The following is a 15,798-nucleotide window of genomic DNA, read 5'->3' on the forward strand; positions in this document are numbered from 1 at the left end:
GCTCAGATACCAAAATGCTCAGTGCTCATGTAGCTGACCGATCGTGCGGCTTGAACATATGCACACAGAGCTTCACAGTCACTATGGTTGAAGTTCAAGATAAGGGTGAAGGCTATCCACAGAACACACGCATGTAACCTGTCTTAGGTATAAGAAGCAGGTTGGTTCTGTCTCTGACTACATCGTTTGTAGGGCTGATGTGAACAAAGAGATTCCTCACCTGACACCTGTGTCCGGACAAACTGATTTCCTCTTTTCCACCTCTTTCAGCCACAAAATTACCTCTATATTGGGCGACTTTATATCAATGAAATCTAGTTATTAATCTCAGGGATATAAAATATGTGATTTTTTTATTTACATTTTTCTATTATCAGAAGTGATAACTTTCAAAAGTTGATACTATACACACACATTATATCTGTTCTAACCTGGAATGTTGTGGATGGTGATGGCAAGGATGAGGAGTAGAATTCGTCTCCAGCTGCTTGCAGTCTTCCCAACCCCTTCCTGTTGTGTACTTTCTTTTTCCTGTCCATCTGAGGTGCCTGAATGAAGTCCTCTCTTTCTCTGGTGAACATCCCCATTTTCTATTTTATCTGTGAGACAGAGAAGAATAAAATTTAAATCACTACAAATAATGCAACAGCCCCACAGCTTTACAGCACATTTGATGTTGTTGATTATGATGTTGTTTAAAGCAGTTCTTTTTGAGTATAGTCCAGCTTTAAGTGAACTGCCTAACAATTCTGAAAACCCCATTCACAGTAATGCTGTAACAACTGGATCAAATAGTAGGTGGTGAAGTGTACCACCATTTGTAGGTTGGAAGGGTTTCAGCCTCCCCCTTGGTCTTCAGATTCTCATTTTTAATTTTTGTCCATTCACCGTGGTAGGATGGCCCACGCTGTCTTCCATTCACTGGAAACTTTAAATGGATGTATGTCTGTCCTGAATAGAATTAGAATTAGAATGGGTATTAAAACCTTTGTATGTAGATACAGACATGGTAGTGGCAGACAGAAGACAAGTGACGTCTTTCAGAAAGGACAATTTTTTTTGTCACTTCAAGCAATGACTGATATTCTCCTGGAAAAACCTGATTAGATTTTTTATCAGACCCAAGGTCAAGAGTAAATGTCTGAATGTAAATTTACCATGTTGGAGAGAATGTGAAATATTAAACACAGATCATGTGCATATATTTTGGAAATGCCCTAAGATACAGATGTTTTGGAAGACTGTACATAACTCTGCAAGAGATACTAAGGTATGACATTCCGATGAACTGTATGGTACTCTATCTATGTAATTTCACGGAACACAATATACATGCTGGGGATAGGTACCTTGATAAAATATTGTTAAAAGCTGGGAAAAAGGCTATAAACAAGCAAATGGTGTACAGTAGATCCTAGATCCTCTGACCAGGGAAAAATGGATAGAGATAAAAGAAGAAATTTATATAATGGAAAAACTAACACATAGCTTGAAAATACAAGAATCACAGCTACAAGATAAGTGGCTAATATGGACAATTTTCAGCACCTTGAATGGAGACAGACAATTGAAAGACTGCAGAACAAAAAATAAAGTAATGTCGTGTTGGGAGCTACAAATTTTTTTTCTTTTTTCATGGTTTCATGGTTTCATGGGTGTTGTTTGTATTGATGTAAGTGAGTAAAATCAATAAAAACTACAGTGGAAAAAAAAAAAAACAATGACTGATGACAGATGCTAACTTGCTAACCACTGGTGCTCTTTGTATAGTAATAAATTTGTTTGACAGGTGAAAAATGTTTCAAAGCAGAACTTAAACTGATACTAGTTCTTTTTATTTCTTTTTTTTTTTTTTTTTGAAAAATACAATAAGATAGTTCCAATTACAGGGATACAATTAACCTTTTCTCTTTTTTTATACATATATGTAAACAGTCACATATACACATATATAACGAAAATGAAACTGATACTAGTTCTATTTCCTTTGTGCACGCTGTCTCAAGTCGTTTCTCTAGACTGGCATATCTGAATCTGCTACCTTCAACACATTGACTAATAATCAATACTGATAATAACCTGATACAAGCCTATGTCAAGTAACACAAACTTTCACTTTAATATCCCGTTAAAGTATTAACTGAGAATAATTTCCAGTTGAATGTATCAAAAAGGAGCTTCAAAAACAAATCAGTTTCTTACATATGAAATAATATATCTCTGCCAGTTTCTTCAAGTTCGATTAACGCATCTGTTCTTATCTTTACAGCCTGTATGACATAGACACAGCGGGTAAAATAGGTATTGAACACGTCATCACTTTTCTCAATAAATATATTTCTAAACATGCTACGGACATGACATTTTTACCAGATATTGGTAACAACCCATGCAATTGTTGTTTTAGAGTATAAGCCAGTCAGTCAGTGTGTTCATGGTAAGTTGAGATGGTATATTCAAACGAGTTTCATTTCCGGTCATTCGTTAAACGAGCATGGTCACGCCATTTTCCTAAAAGGTTAAGTGCAAGTGCAAATGAGTGTTATACTAATGTTGCAGAGAGGTTCTGTGTATATTAAATCAGTGTAAGTTAAGTGTAACTGTGGTGTAGGTGTTAAAATAGGAGTGATTGTAGTAATATGAGTTAAGTCAATGTGTTTTGTGTAATATAATTTTTGTATTGTTGTGTTGAATTCAATATTAAATGAGCATCAGTTTGAGCAAGACACTAATTTTGGCTCTCTCTTATTAATTCACAGACAATGTTTTTATTGGCTACGCAGTGCACCCTTGCCTGTATAACCTTTGCTGCCAATCCAGATTTCACCGGTACCAGTAACAGGAGCATATACGAATCGAACAGAAGGGATCCAAGAACTGACCTCTGTGGGATCCCACAAGTCATAGCCACTTGTTCCGATTCATAGTTGCTAATCATAACAAAGTAACTCTAGCCCTAGCTTCTAAATAAGATCTGAACCAATCAAGGACCACTTCAGAAAGTCCAACCAAATTTTCCAACCTGTGCAGAAAGTTTCTGTGATCTGTGAGTGACAAATGTAGTGCTGAGATCTAGTAGGACAGATGTGTGACCAGAATCAGTATTCAAAAATACAAGAAAAGAACAAGGAATAGTACAACAAATTCAAATGAAAAAAAGAAATAGTGCAGAGTGCAGATTTTATTGCTGCAATAAAGTAGTGTTGTACAGTCTGACAGCTGCGGTAGTGCTCCTTCTTGCATTGCAGATTCAGCAGTCTGTTGCTTTGTTCTCCCACTGTGTCATGGGATGGGAGGGGTTGTCCATGATTATTACAGTTTGGTCAACATCCTCCTCTAACCCACCTCTTCAATGGAGTCCAGAAAGCTGTCCAGGATAGATCTGGTTATTCTGGCCATCTTGTTGAGTCTTTTCCTGTCCCTCTCTTAACTACCACTGCTCCAGAAGACCACTGCATAAAAGATGGCAGAGGCCACCACAGAATCGTAGAAAGTCTTTAGCAGAGGCCTGCACACTCCAAAGGACCTCAGTCTTCTCAGTAGGTGGAGACGACTGGCCCTTTTTGTACAGTGCATCAGTGCTTAGTGACCCATCCAGTTTATTGTTTAGGTGAACACCCGGGTATTTGTACTCCTCCACGATCTCTATGTCCAGACCCCAGATGTTCACTGGCATAGTACGGATTGGCTTCCTGCTGATTTCAATCACCATCTCCTTTGTCTTACTGGCACTGATGTGCAGGTGGTTCCATTTACACAGTCGACAAAGTTGGTGATGACCCCCCTGTACTAAGCCACCAATTGAATCGAAAGCATCTGGACTTAAGAGTTGTCTAAGAAGATGTTTAAAGGGGCCTCATCAGTTCTCGATGCAAGCGAACTCAACTGCATTGAGAACTGATGAAGACCGTTGGCTTGATACACAGACGTACTGTAGATCGCTCCCCTGAGATACACGCCCAACAATGGCTGTATCATCAGACAGTTCTAGAGGTTGCAGATGTCAGTGTTGTGTCTGAGGTGTATAGGGTGAAGAGGAAGGGCAATAGCACTGTCCCCTGGGGAGCCCCCGTGCTGCAGACTAGCGCATCAGACACACAGTCACAAAGCCTCACATAGTGTGATCTGTTAGTGGGGGAGTTGGTGGTTCATGCAGCCAGGTTACAGCCCACTCCAGCTCTTTCCAGCTTTCCCTGAGCAGTGATGGTGTTGAAAGCACTGGTCAAAGTCAAAGCACTGGCCAAGTCAAAAAATATGACCCTCACCATTCTCCCAGTGGTCTCCAGGTGTGACTGAATCTGAGGTGGTTCAGGACGATCCTCTCCATGGTCTTCATCAGGTGAGAGGTTAGGACTACTGGCCTGAAGTGTTTTGGCTCCTTGGGATGCTTGGTCTTTGGAACTGGGACCACACAGCATGTCTTCCACAGTAATGGAACTCTCTCCAGACAGAGGCTCAAGTTGGATTTGAAGGCTTATATCATTTAACACTTGGAGGTTGGAAGCCTGATTGAAATTTATCAAGATTACTGCTTTTATTATAAATGATTTTGAGCTTATTAAATTCAACTTTTTCAATAACCTTGGATATAAAAAAGGTTTAAGACTGGTCTATAGTTGTTTATTATAGAGGCTTCTAGAGTCCCAATTTCTAAGAGTAGCTCAATGGCAGCTATCTTTAGTGACTTGGGAGAAATGCCTGATACCAGTGAGGTGTTTACTATTTTCTAATTCCTACTGAGCTAAACATAGTTTTAAATAGTGAGATGGAATTATGTCCAGAGTGCACGTTGTTGAGTTCAAATGCTGAATTGTTTCTTGTAGGATTTTTAAATCAAACATTACATTGTGATTTGAGTTATTCCCAGGTTGCAGACAAAGCTTAGTTTTATTTGGCTGTGTGGCAATAACGTTTAGTCTAATGGCTTTGATTTTTTAAAAAAAAAGTTGACAAATTCATTGCATTTCTTAGTGGACAGGAGTTCTCTGCTTATCTGTTTTGGAGGGTTTGTAAGTTTATCAATAACAGAAAACAAGACAATTGTTGACGTTCTTGTTAATCATGTTAGATACCAAGTGAAATCTCTTTACAGTGGAATGTATCTTAAAATAAGGCAGCTTCTCCTCGGACTTTCTTGCCATTTGCCAACTTGTTCTTACAGTGTTTCCTCTACATTCATTTTGGAGTGGTGAGGGGGGTTGTCCTATTGGAGTTAGTATGTTTATTGTTAGTGAGAGCATGGCCTTGAAGGTGACATCATGTCAGACACGCAGGCACCAGGTCAGAGAGTCAGAGGAGTGTCATCTAAAATAGGGCAGCGCCTTTCCGGAGAAAAGGTAGACTTATTATCTTAAGACAACTCATCATAGATTTTAAAAGTTAAATAGACATTCACATGTATTAACTGCTGACTGCTGGGCCTCTGGACCTCTGGGAGAAAATTTTCCCTACAACAGAGCATTAGAGCTCTTATATAAAAAGCCAGTGTTCTGAGCCTGGGTGCTAACTTTGCCAGTAACTCTACAGCCCAATCTAGGTGTTAAACAAATTATTAGTTATTATTTTTATTTATTTAATATTATTGTTTTATTTTTTTTTTTTTTTACTTTTTACATTCAGCCTTTATCACCCTTGCATGTGCCGACATATCAATAACCATGTTTCTCTGAAGTCCCTGCTTCTCCCAGTTCCTCTTCTCTCTCTCCCTGTCCTCATCCTGCTGGTGGTGAATCATCGCCATCCCATGTTCCTGCAATGCCTGCTGCTCCAATATTTCCATACAGCATCATTTCTATGAACTTCATGGAGCATCATGTTCCTGCCTACACCTGTTTTGAATATCCCCTCCACCTGCTCTCATTCTCTCTCTACTCTCCCCAACTTTTGCCAACTTTGATTTTAAAAGTTAAATCTGCACTGGTGACCTGTCCAGGGTGTACCTGCCCTCGCCCTGAATATTGGCTGGGATTGGCTCCAGCACCCCAGTGGCCACGGAAATGGAAAAGTGGTAGAAGATGGATGGATGGATGGAAGTTAAATCTGCAGTCAAATGCCCCTGCTGCTGAAAAAAATCCTAGATGAAACACTGTCTTAAAACTAAAATTTGGGGGTGCTGCTGCAGTAGGAGTTGTGGCTTCTGTTTACCATATTTCTTCCAGAAAAAGGAGATGTACATTGTCCGAAATTTTTACCTCATTAACTAACAGTGATTTGTTGGAGAGAGATCTAATATTAAGTAAAACAAACTTTGTAGAGATAACAGAAGCCTCTGTGACATTCTGAGCTGTAAATGTTACAGTTAACAGATTAGAATAGTTCATACCATAAACTGAATGCATTTGATTCCTTCTTTTAACTAACACAGGGATTGCCCTGGGTCCCAACTTGTTCTCAAGCTGCTAGTACTAACACTACTGGCTGGGACCCTGAACATATGGCATGTAATATTTATGAGTGTGTAAAGAGTGTGTAAATTAAATGGATTTAGTTGTGATAAGGGCTAATTGATTAAGGCATGAGGATAGAGTGTTATAGTAGTTGACAAGGTCTTTGAGACTGTCAGATAATGGGGCAAGGAATGAGGCCAGGGTGACAGACAGAGAAGCTGAGATGTTTTGTGGCAAGATGGGTTTTAGGTTTCTGAAGAATATTGTCGTTTTTCTTCAGGGAAGGTGGTGGGGAGGTGGATAATATAATAGCCAGGTGATCGGAGATGTGGAGGTTGATGCTGGAGAGTTTTTCAATGGTAAGACCAGTGAAGCAGACTAAATCCAAGGTGTGGCCACAGGTGTGGGTGGCGAAATTCACATGCTGAGTGAGAATGAAGCAGTTGAGGAGATCCAGAAAATCAGAGGCATGTTTACAATGAGTATTGTCGATATGGAGATTGAAATTGCCAAGAAGAAACTGAAGGAGGGATTGCTGAGAGATGTGTGACAAATTCAGTCAGAAAGAGCCAGCTTGAGATGATGCTGATCTGTGAGAGACTGAGAAGAGTGGGGTAACGGGCAAGTGCACAGGGGTTGTTGAAGGGTGATGGAGGAGATCACTGTGTTAGCAAATCTTAGCAAAATTGTACCTTGTTTTATAATGTACTGCATCATTAAAACATGACATATGGACTTTTTTGATGCATCCTGCTTATATCTGGCCATGAATGCAATTTTCATCATCATCAATTCCTGTGGCATTTTGAAACTAAGAGATCAATTACTCAAATAAATGAATAAATATGTTTGATCCATTTTGTGGGGAAAAAATGCATCAAAATATGATAAAGAAAAAGGAAAATCAGTCAATACTTTCAAACAGATTTCTTCCTTGGCAATGAAAGTCAATGTCATTAAGATTAAAATCTTAATATTCCCTTTAAGAGATTAGAATGAAGTAAACATGGCAATGCATTCCATCCACATTCATATACCACACAATGAAATGGCCAAATGGGATGATTGGTTTATTATACCTCTGTATTGGCTAAAGATGTTTGGACTGTTGCTTTACTGCTCTGTGAAAGCAACAAGTTATTTAAAAGAATACAGGATTTGTATTTAAATTAAGCTGAAGAGAAAAGGAAACAGCCCACAACCAGCGAGACTGACAAGAGGCCAACCACCAAAAATCTTGAATAATTTAAAGACAGAAATCTAGAGCAGTGGTTCACAACTTTTTTCTGTATGGACCCAAAATTTTACTAATGCAGTCTCATTTTGAAATGTCAGACCAGAAGCATCGCAGCTGCTATGGTGTGACAGACCAGTTCATCTTCTAGGGTTCCATTCATGCAGAACTGCAATATGTGTCAAGCCAATGAACCCTCTTGCATATTCATATACATATTCATACATATTGTAAGGCACACTGACTGACAAAAAAAAAAAAAAAAGACTGCTGGACTTTGAGCTTTTCAGTTGATTGAGAAATCTTTGACATATGATTCAACTCAACTTTCAGGAGGCAGCCAACTAATTTATTTTTTAACAAATCAATTGTTTTTGGTACAAATTAATAACATTTTGACACAAGCAAAAATCATTTAAAACCTCTCAAATCAAGTGGACTTTGCAACCCCCATGCCTCTTTGCCCCCCATTTGGAACCACTGGACTAGAGGACAGAGATGGAAAACCATTGATTTCAGATTTCAGATGAATTTAGCATCTATTTAATGAGATGTAATGTTTGTTAAAGACTAACAGATGCAAAGCATCAGATGCAAGCTTAATCTTAAACCTGGAAATCCTTCAATTTACCTTAATCGTGGTTGCTTGTGCATGCCTGTTCAGCTTTCAACAGGATGTCTGTGTGTGTGTGTGTGTGTGTGTGTGTGTGTGAATACAAAATTTCATCATTTTGCCATCTCTTGTAATGGCTACTGGTAAAACTGCAGATAAAATTTAGCACAACTGGCAAAAGATCAAATAGACTCAAAACTCCAGATAGTGGCCTCAAACAACCCCACTTGGCCTCATGCATATTACAGGTGTAAATCAGAGCAATTATAACATTCTCTAGTGAGTATTAACCTCAAGATGATGCAATGTTATCCTATCATATTTTTCTTCTGTCTCCATGGGATGAGGTAACAGAAATTCTGCCTTTCGATATAATAGGAACAACAGAGACTAAAATCAGTTTCCCCTCTGTTGGTATTGTGAAAAAAAAACAACAAAATAAACCAAACAAACAGCAAATTGGGTTAACCGACTTACCGCCTACAGCAGCAACTTAGTTATGTCTAAGGCAAAAGATCAAATAGACTCAAAACTCCAGATAGTGGCCTCAAACAACCCCACTTGGCCTCATGCATATTACATATTAAGAGCAGTGGAATTTCATACATTCTGTGTGGGCTCGATTCCCGGGTCTGGGGCTTGAGTTGGGATGCTTTCCCCATGCTGATGTGGGTTTCCTTACACAGCACAAAGACATGCATGTGTAGGTTGGTTGGTGACTCTAAATTTCCCATAGGTATGGGTGTGAGTCTGTCAGTCTCTATGTGTTTGCTTTGCAATGGATTGAGTGAACTGTCCAGGGTGTACCCTGCCCTCGCCCAGAACCTTTGCTGGGATTGGCTCTAGCACCCCCTTTGACCAAGAAACAGAATATATCAACTGCTTTAGTCTAATTTTGTGACCTGGAAATGGATAAGCGGTAGAAAATTTGTGAGTAAGAAGTAATAATTCAATCTGCAAGCAAAGGATTTAGTCATGGCACTGATTTAAGTCGACCAACCTCAAATGTTGTTGTTTTCTCATTTAAAAACAAAAAATAAATCCAGTAAGATTGTAAGCCACATCTGCAAAAATGTAAAAACAGATAGTATTGGGCTTGCAATTATGATACACAATATTCAAAAATTTTAAATAATTCAAACTAATGACTTCTTACTAACTTAACTGAAATAGTGATGCCTCTTAGAAAGTAACTGCTATAGTCTAATTACTTGGCCTTTGTTTATTAATATTACCTTGCTGTGATCTGAAAAACCAGCCTTCTGAGAAAAATTATTCATTCTGTTTGACATATGTGAGATTTGGTTTGCAGATCTGTTTGCCTACCAGCTACTGCATATATATAAAGTATATTTGTAAACATTTTTGGTGAACTGTGGAAGCTAATAGATAAGCCAGAGGATTTTTTTTTACTTCAGGGCTGCAGGTAATGACAAGATGTAGACAATAAGTGAAGCTGGGCTTCATGGCCATTTTAACGGATTGATTTAAAGGTTAATGACTTAAAAGGGTTTAGATATAAATACTTATCAGAACAATGTCTGCTCTTGAATATGCGCCTTATTTATTTTGTCAGGATAGAAATAAAGTTTTCAAGACTTATTTTTTCCTCTCTTTGTCTTTATAGTACTAATCAGGCTCTAACCTGCATAGCTTCCATGAATGGACAAAATTGGGCATGTTCTCTGTGTTATGGCCCTGAACTGTGTTATCAGGAGCCATGTATAACCATGTAATTCCTTCAAAACATTTCTTTAAATATTTACAGTTAAAATACTATATGTTGCCCAGATTCAAACAGATTATGCATATTCCACCGTCATCAAAAAACAAGACGTTTCTCTTAACCCTCCTGTCGTGTTCGGGTCAAATCTGACCCATTTACAACTTAAAACACTTATAAATATTGTGTTTTACATCTGATTGCCCCAAGGCCTTATGATATCCTCCACACTATGCACTTGAACATATAAAAGTGATGATCATCACTTTCGTTGAATTTTGAGTGTTTTAATCAACCTTGTTACACCTGTGGTGTTCTCGGTCAAAAGTGACCGCCATAGGAAATGAATGGGTATCCAGACTATATTCATCCATCAGACAGAAAACCTCCCCATACACACCACCCCAACTCACTCACTCACTCACACACACATTTCAGACTGAACAATGTCTTTTACGGGTACACATCTCTTTCCCGCGCTTATGTGCCGATCCCCCCATGTGAACCAACTTCCTGATGAAACCATGCATCATATCTTCACACAGACTAAACAGGTGTCTGTTATGTGAACCCATCTCTTGAGGAAATTATACTCGAGATGACAAACCTGGAGGGGAAGCGTGTGTTTGGGGACACCTAGAGAGAAATTGACCTGGTAGACCTCTAAGCCTACATAGGTCTGTTGATTTTAGCTGGAGTATATCACTCAAACAATGAGGCTACAAAAAGTCTGTAGGATGCAGAGTCTGGGAGGCCTATATTCCGGGCAACTATCTCCTTACAACAGTTTCATGTCCTTTCAAGAATTATTCAATTTGATAACAGAAGTCAGATGAAGACATAAAAGTCTGGGTGACTGAAAACTTTTTTACTTCTCAACTCTGACAAAACAGAAGTTATTGTACTCGGCCCTAAGCACCTCAGAAAAATACTATCTAATCATCTCATCAGTCTGGACGGTATCACTTTGGCTTCCAGCTCCACTGTAAGAAACCTTACCAGGAGTAACCTTTGACCAGGACATGTCCTTTGTCCCTCACATAAAACAAGTTCGTCGGGCAGCTTTCTTACACCTGAGAAACATTAGGAAAATAAGAAACATCCTTTCTCAGGATGATGCAGAAAAACTAATCCATGCATTTGTAACTTCTAGGCTGGACTACTGTAACTCATTACTATCTGGATGTCCAAGCAAATCTCTAAAAGGCCTTCAGTTCATTCAGAACGCTGCTGCACCAATATTAAAAGGAACTAGGAAAAGAGATCATATCTCTCCTGTGTTAGCTGCTCTTCATTGGCTGCCAGTAAAATATAGAGTAAAATTCAAAATCCTTCTTTTAACATATAAAGCTCTTAATGGCCAAGCTCCATCATATCTCAGAGAGCTCATAGTTCCTTACTGTCTGAGCAGGCCACTCCGCTCTCTGGATGGAGGTTTACTTGTGGTTCATAGAGTCTCGAAGAGTAAATCTGGAGGCAGATCGTTCAGTTATCAGGCTCCTCTTCTCTGGAACCAACTTCCAGTATCGGTCCCGGGGGGAAGACTCTTAAGCAATTTTCAAGACCAGGCTTAAAACTTTCCTGTATGACAGAGCTTATAGTTAAAAAGTTAAAGTCTACTACTCTTTAGCTATGCTGCTGTAGGCCTAGGCTACTGGGGGAAGGACTGAGCTTCTCTCTCTCTCTCTCTCTCTCTCTCTGTCTGTCTCTCCCTATCACCCTCTCTCCCCCTCTCCCTCCCTCTCGCTCACTGTCCCTTCCTCCCCCCTTGCATGCACTGATAAGAACCATCCTTCTTAAAAAACACAGTTTTACCCAGTTCTAAGCATTTATACTGCATTTCCTAACCATGTTCTGCCAAAGTCTCTGTCTCTCCCAGTTCCTCTCCTCTCTCTCTCTCTGACCTCATCCTGCAAGTGGTGGCTCATCACAATCCCATGTTCCTGCAACACCTGCTGGCCCCATATCTTCATGAATTCTGTACTACATTCTGAACTTCATGTAGCAACATGTTCCTGCCTATACCCCCCCCCCCCACAGTGCCTATCTCATTCTCCCTCTCCCACTCTCAACCCAACCGGTCGAGGCAGATGGCCGCCCCCCTGAGCCTGGTTCTGCCTGAGGTGTCTGCCTCTTAAAGGAAGTTTTTTCTTGCCACTGTCACCAAGTGCTTGCTCATTGGGGGATCTGTTGGGTCTCTTTAAATAATTTTATAAAGAGTTTGGTCTAGACCTGCTCTATATGTGCCTTGATGTAACTTGATGATTTGGCGCTATACAAATAAATCTTATTTGATTTGATTTGTGTTGTGCTGGACATGACAACCGGTCTCCAAGGGCAGGGTTAGGGTTAGGGTTAGGGTTCTCCACATCATATGCTCTTGGCCAGGAGCTGCTGAAAAGAAAGCTCACCATGGTAGGGACAGTGAGGAAGAACAAGCCTGAACTGGTATCGACCAGAGGAAGAGAGACACTCTCATCAAAATTTGCTTTCACTGTCACACACATGACACTCTTGTGTGAATGACGATGAAGAATAGAAATGTCATCCTGATGAGCTCACTACACAAAGACGCCGCTGTCAGCACCACAGAGGACAGGAAGCCCCTTATGATCCAGCACTACAAGAAGAACAAAGGAGGCGTTGACTGCCTTGATAAGGTAAAGTAAAGTTTGTGATGATGTAACCCATACATCATGCATTTTATTTTATTTTTATTTATGTGAATCATAGCATTTTGTGTACGACAGATTCAATATTGTTCCCAATCTCTTATTTATTGTTCCTTTTATTGCAGCTTACTGGTACATACACCTGCAAGCAAATGACAGCCCGCTGGCCTGTGGCACTGTTCCACAACATCCTTGATGTGTCTGCTTTCAACGCATATGTGGTGTGGACAGCCATCGACCCAACCTGGAATCAGGTCGATTGTTCAAAGGCGCCAGCACATTCCCCGCTCACCAGCCTCTGGCAGTCTGGTTAGGAGTGTGCAAGCCCCAGCCCCAGCCCTGGCTGCTCTCCCCCATCAAGGACATGGGCAGAAAAGGAAGCACTGTGAGCTCTGTGCCCCTAGAGACAACAAAACAAGCCTGAGATGCTGTAAATGTGTTGCCTATGTTTGCAAGGCCCACTCTGACCCGAGTGTGACATGCCACTCATGTGCACGAATTCACATGCACACACACACACACGAATTAATGTTGAGTTTGGTCTTTGGTTTTTCATTTAGTTTTTAGATTACATGTTCATTTTGTAATACATTTTCAGTGCCTATTTGTATTTTCACTGCAATAATTTTATGTCTAATTCTATAAATTCATGTTAAATACTACTTTGAGACATTGATCACAGCTAAAGAATGTTGAATAATGGTTTTTGTTCTAATGTAAGAGCAGTTAAAACAGACTGGTCAATTTTGACCGGGAACACTAAAGTAAGGGGCGGGAGGTGAACACGACCGGAGGGTTAAACATCCAGAAGGACAAGATTTACTTTCTGTGCATTATAATTTACCAATGTCTACTTCTAAAAACTCAGCAATAGACAGGTTAAATGCCTGGAGAGGAGACATCCAAGAGGACATAGAGGAAAATGACTGGAATGAAGCTTGCATAAAGGCACAAAACAAACAATAAATACAAGATTTAAGTTACATCAATACAAGTGGCTGATGAGGATGTATATAACCCCTGTCAAGCTTCACCACGTTTCTGGCAATATTCCTGATACATGTATGAAATGTTAAAATGAAAAGGGAACCCTTATTCACTGTTTATGGGAATGTTCAAAGATCAATAAATTCTGGAAAAACGTTATTAAATGTTTGTCAGAGGTGTTTAACGCCAACATCCCTTTGAATGTTAAGATGTGTGTACTTGGAATATATCCAGTGTACTTTATACAGACACAGAAACAGACCGAATTGTTGGACTTTGGACTTTTGCAACGGCCTCTCTGATATGAATCTGAGAGATGTTATTAGCCCGTAACCTAACCCTAACCCTATTATTAGACTGCTGTGCTAGCAGCAGTTTGTCAATAATGATCACCATGTTCGAATACAAGGATGCTCATAACTGTACTTGGTACCAGAGCACCCTAGGCTGAAGGTGAATGATCAATTTTGCAATCGTATCGTGACAGCTGAACTGAGACCACATGTTTGGACACTCGGGCAAAGAGTGAGGCAAAGCTGTTAACTGATTGCCATTTGGTGGTGAGTTGGGTCAAGTGGCAGGGAAAACACCTTGACAGACCAGGCAAGCCAAAACGAGTAGTGCAGGTAAACTGGGAACATCTGGGAGAGGCCCCTGTCTACAACCACCTCCAAAGGAGTTTTTCCTGCATCCCTGTGGAGGCTGGTGCCATTGAACCTGAATGGTTGATGTTCAAAAGTTCTGTTGTTGAAGCTGCAGAGGCGTCTGGCAGTCTTAAGGTCTTGGGTGCCTCAAGGGGAGGTAGCCCTCGGACACAATGGAAGACACCAGTAGTGAGTTAAGCTGTACGGCTGAAGAAGGAGTCCTTTTGGGACATGTTGCAGAAGCAAAGCAGGGGGTGTGGGAGAAACCCAATGTGCTTGTGACCTGATGCCGATGGACTCAAAGATCATGCCCATAATTGGCGTCATTCTAGAACGCGAGTGGTTGGGTGCGCAACGATACAGTCCTGCAGCTACAAAAGGAGACAATACAAGCAATCAACAACCTGATAGAGCAGTTGAGACGGATGAACTGGTCTGCTTCCTAACATGGTGGTTGGGCTGGGGTAGGCCGTGGGCCTTGCCTTTGTGCAGTGGGCCCCTGGCTGGTGGTCTTACTGGGCCTGGATTACCCTGGAGTTTGAGTGTAGGAGGATAAGCGTACACGCGCATACATACAAGGTGCACAACTCACCTTGCAAGGTAATCCTGCAACCACTGCTCTCACTGTTTATGTTGATATTGTTGTTGCTGTTGTTGTCGTTTCTGTGTGCTCCCCGTCTCCCCTATGTTAATATTGTCATATTGTTGCTGCTGCATATTGTTGTTTTTGTACCTCTCCCATCTTCCCTATCCCATCTCTGTTCTCTCTTTCTATTCAGTCCTGAGCCTCAGTTCAGTAGCTTTACCAATAGACCAATACCATTGCCAATGAAGTTAAACACAGATGGCGACAGGAGGAGTAAGTCAGACTCCTTCGCAGAATGAAACTGTTTTAGCACAACAAGGCACCATTCATACTGCCTGCCCAAGCTGATGAACAGGACAGGTAAAAAAAATTAAATAAAAAATTGCAGAAATAAAAGGAAAATAAAAGGAAATGTGCAAGAATTAACCTTTAGTTGTCTTTATAAATGCCGCATGACAGCATGACAGTCTTGCACCCTGTTAATATCCCACCTCAGCTTTGAGGTGCTTGAGGGATTGATCCTATTTATTCACTCTGTTACTATTATCTTTACTATTACTGTTACTATTATTACTTTTGACTCCCTCCTCTTCGTGCCTGCACTGTGATGCGTGTGTGTCTATAGCTCCTCCCCTTCCCTTTCTGCTCAGCATGGACAGACAAGCGCCACCACACAGCTTGACCAAACATTCATGGCTTTAACAGAAGGAAGAGGTGCTCACTATCAACAGCCAACTCCCGTCATTCACTTGAAAAAAGCTGGCTCAGAGCCAGATTGTTTACAAACAACACATCAATAACTCCCAGTATTGGTCCGGGGGTAAACTCTGTCACAACTTTCAAGATCAGGCTAAAATCCTATCGCCTTTTTTCCTTGAGAAATGAAAATGACAAACCCTATAGTAAAAATGTTAATGCAGCTATAAGAATAGACTGGATGTACTACTCTCTCT

At 40.4% G+C, this 15,798-nt stretch overlaps 1 protein-coding gene across 3 annotated transcripts in view; it reads right to left on the minus strand.

The window, feature by feature from the left end:
* Positions 1-15,798, minus strand: part of slc39a11 (solute carrier family 39, member 11) — a 61,417-nt gene that overhangs the window by 15,254 nt on the left and 30,365 nt on the right. For all 3 annotated transcript variants that reach the window (XM_029528284.1, XM_029528283.1, XM_029528282.1), the window contains exon 6: positions 432-599. In XM_029528284.1, the coding sequence (XP_029384144.1) occupies positions 432-599 (168 nt within the window). The remainder of the gene's footprint in view (positions 1-431; positions 600-15,798) is intronic.

The sequence above is a fragment of the Echeneis naucrates genome, chromosome 19, assembly GCF_900963305.1.
Source record: "Echeneis naucrates chromosome 19, fEcheNa1.1, whole genome shotgun sequence".
NCBI classification, from domain to species: Eukaryota; Metazoa; Chordata; class Actinopteri; order Carangiformes; family Echeneidae; genus Echeneis; species Echeneis naucrates.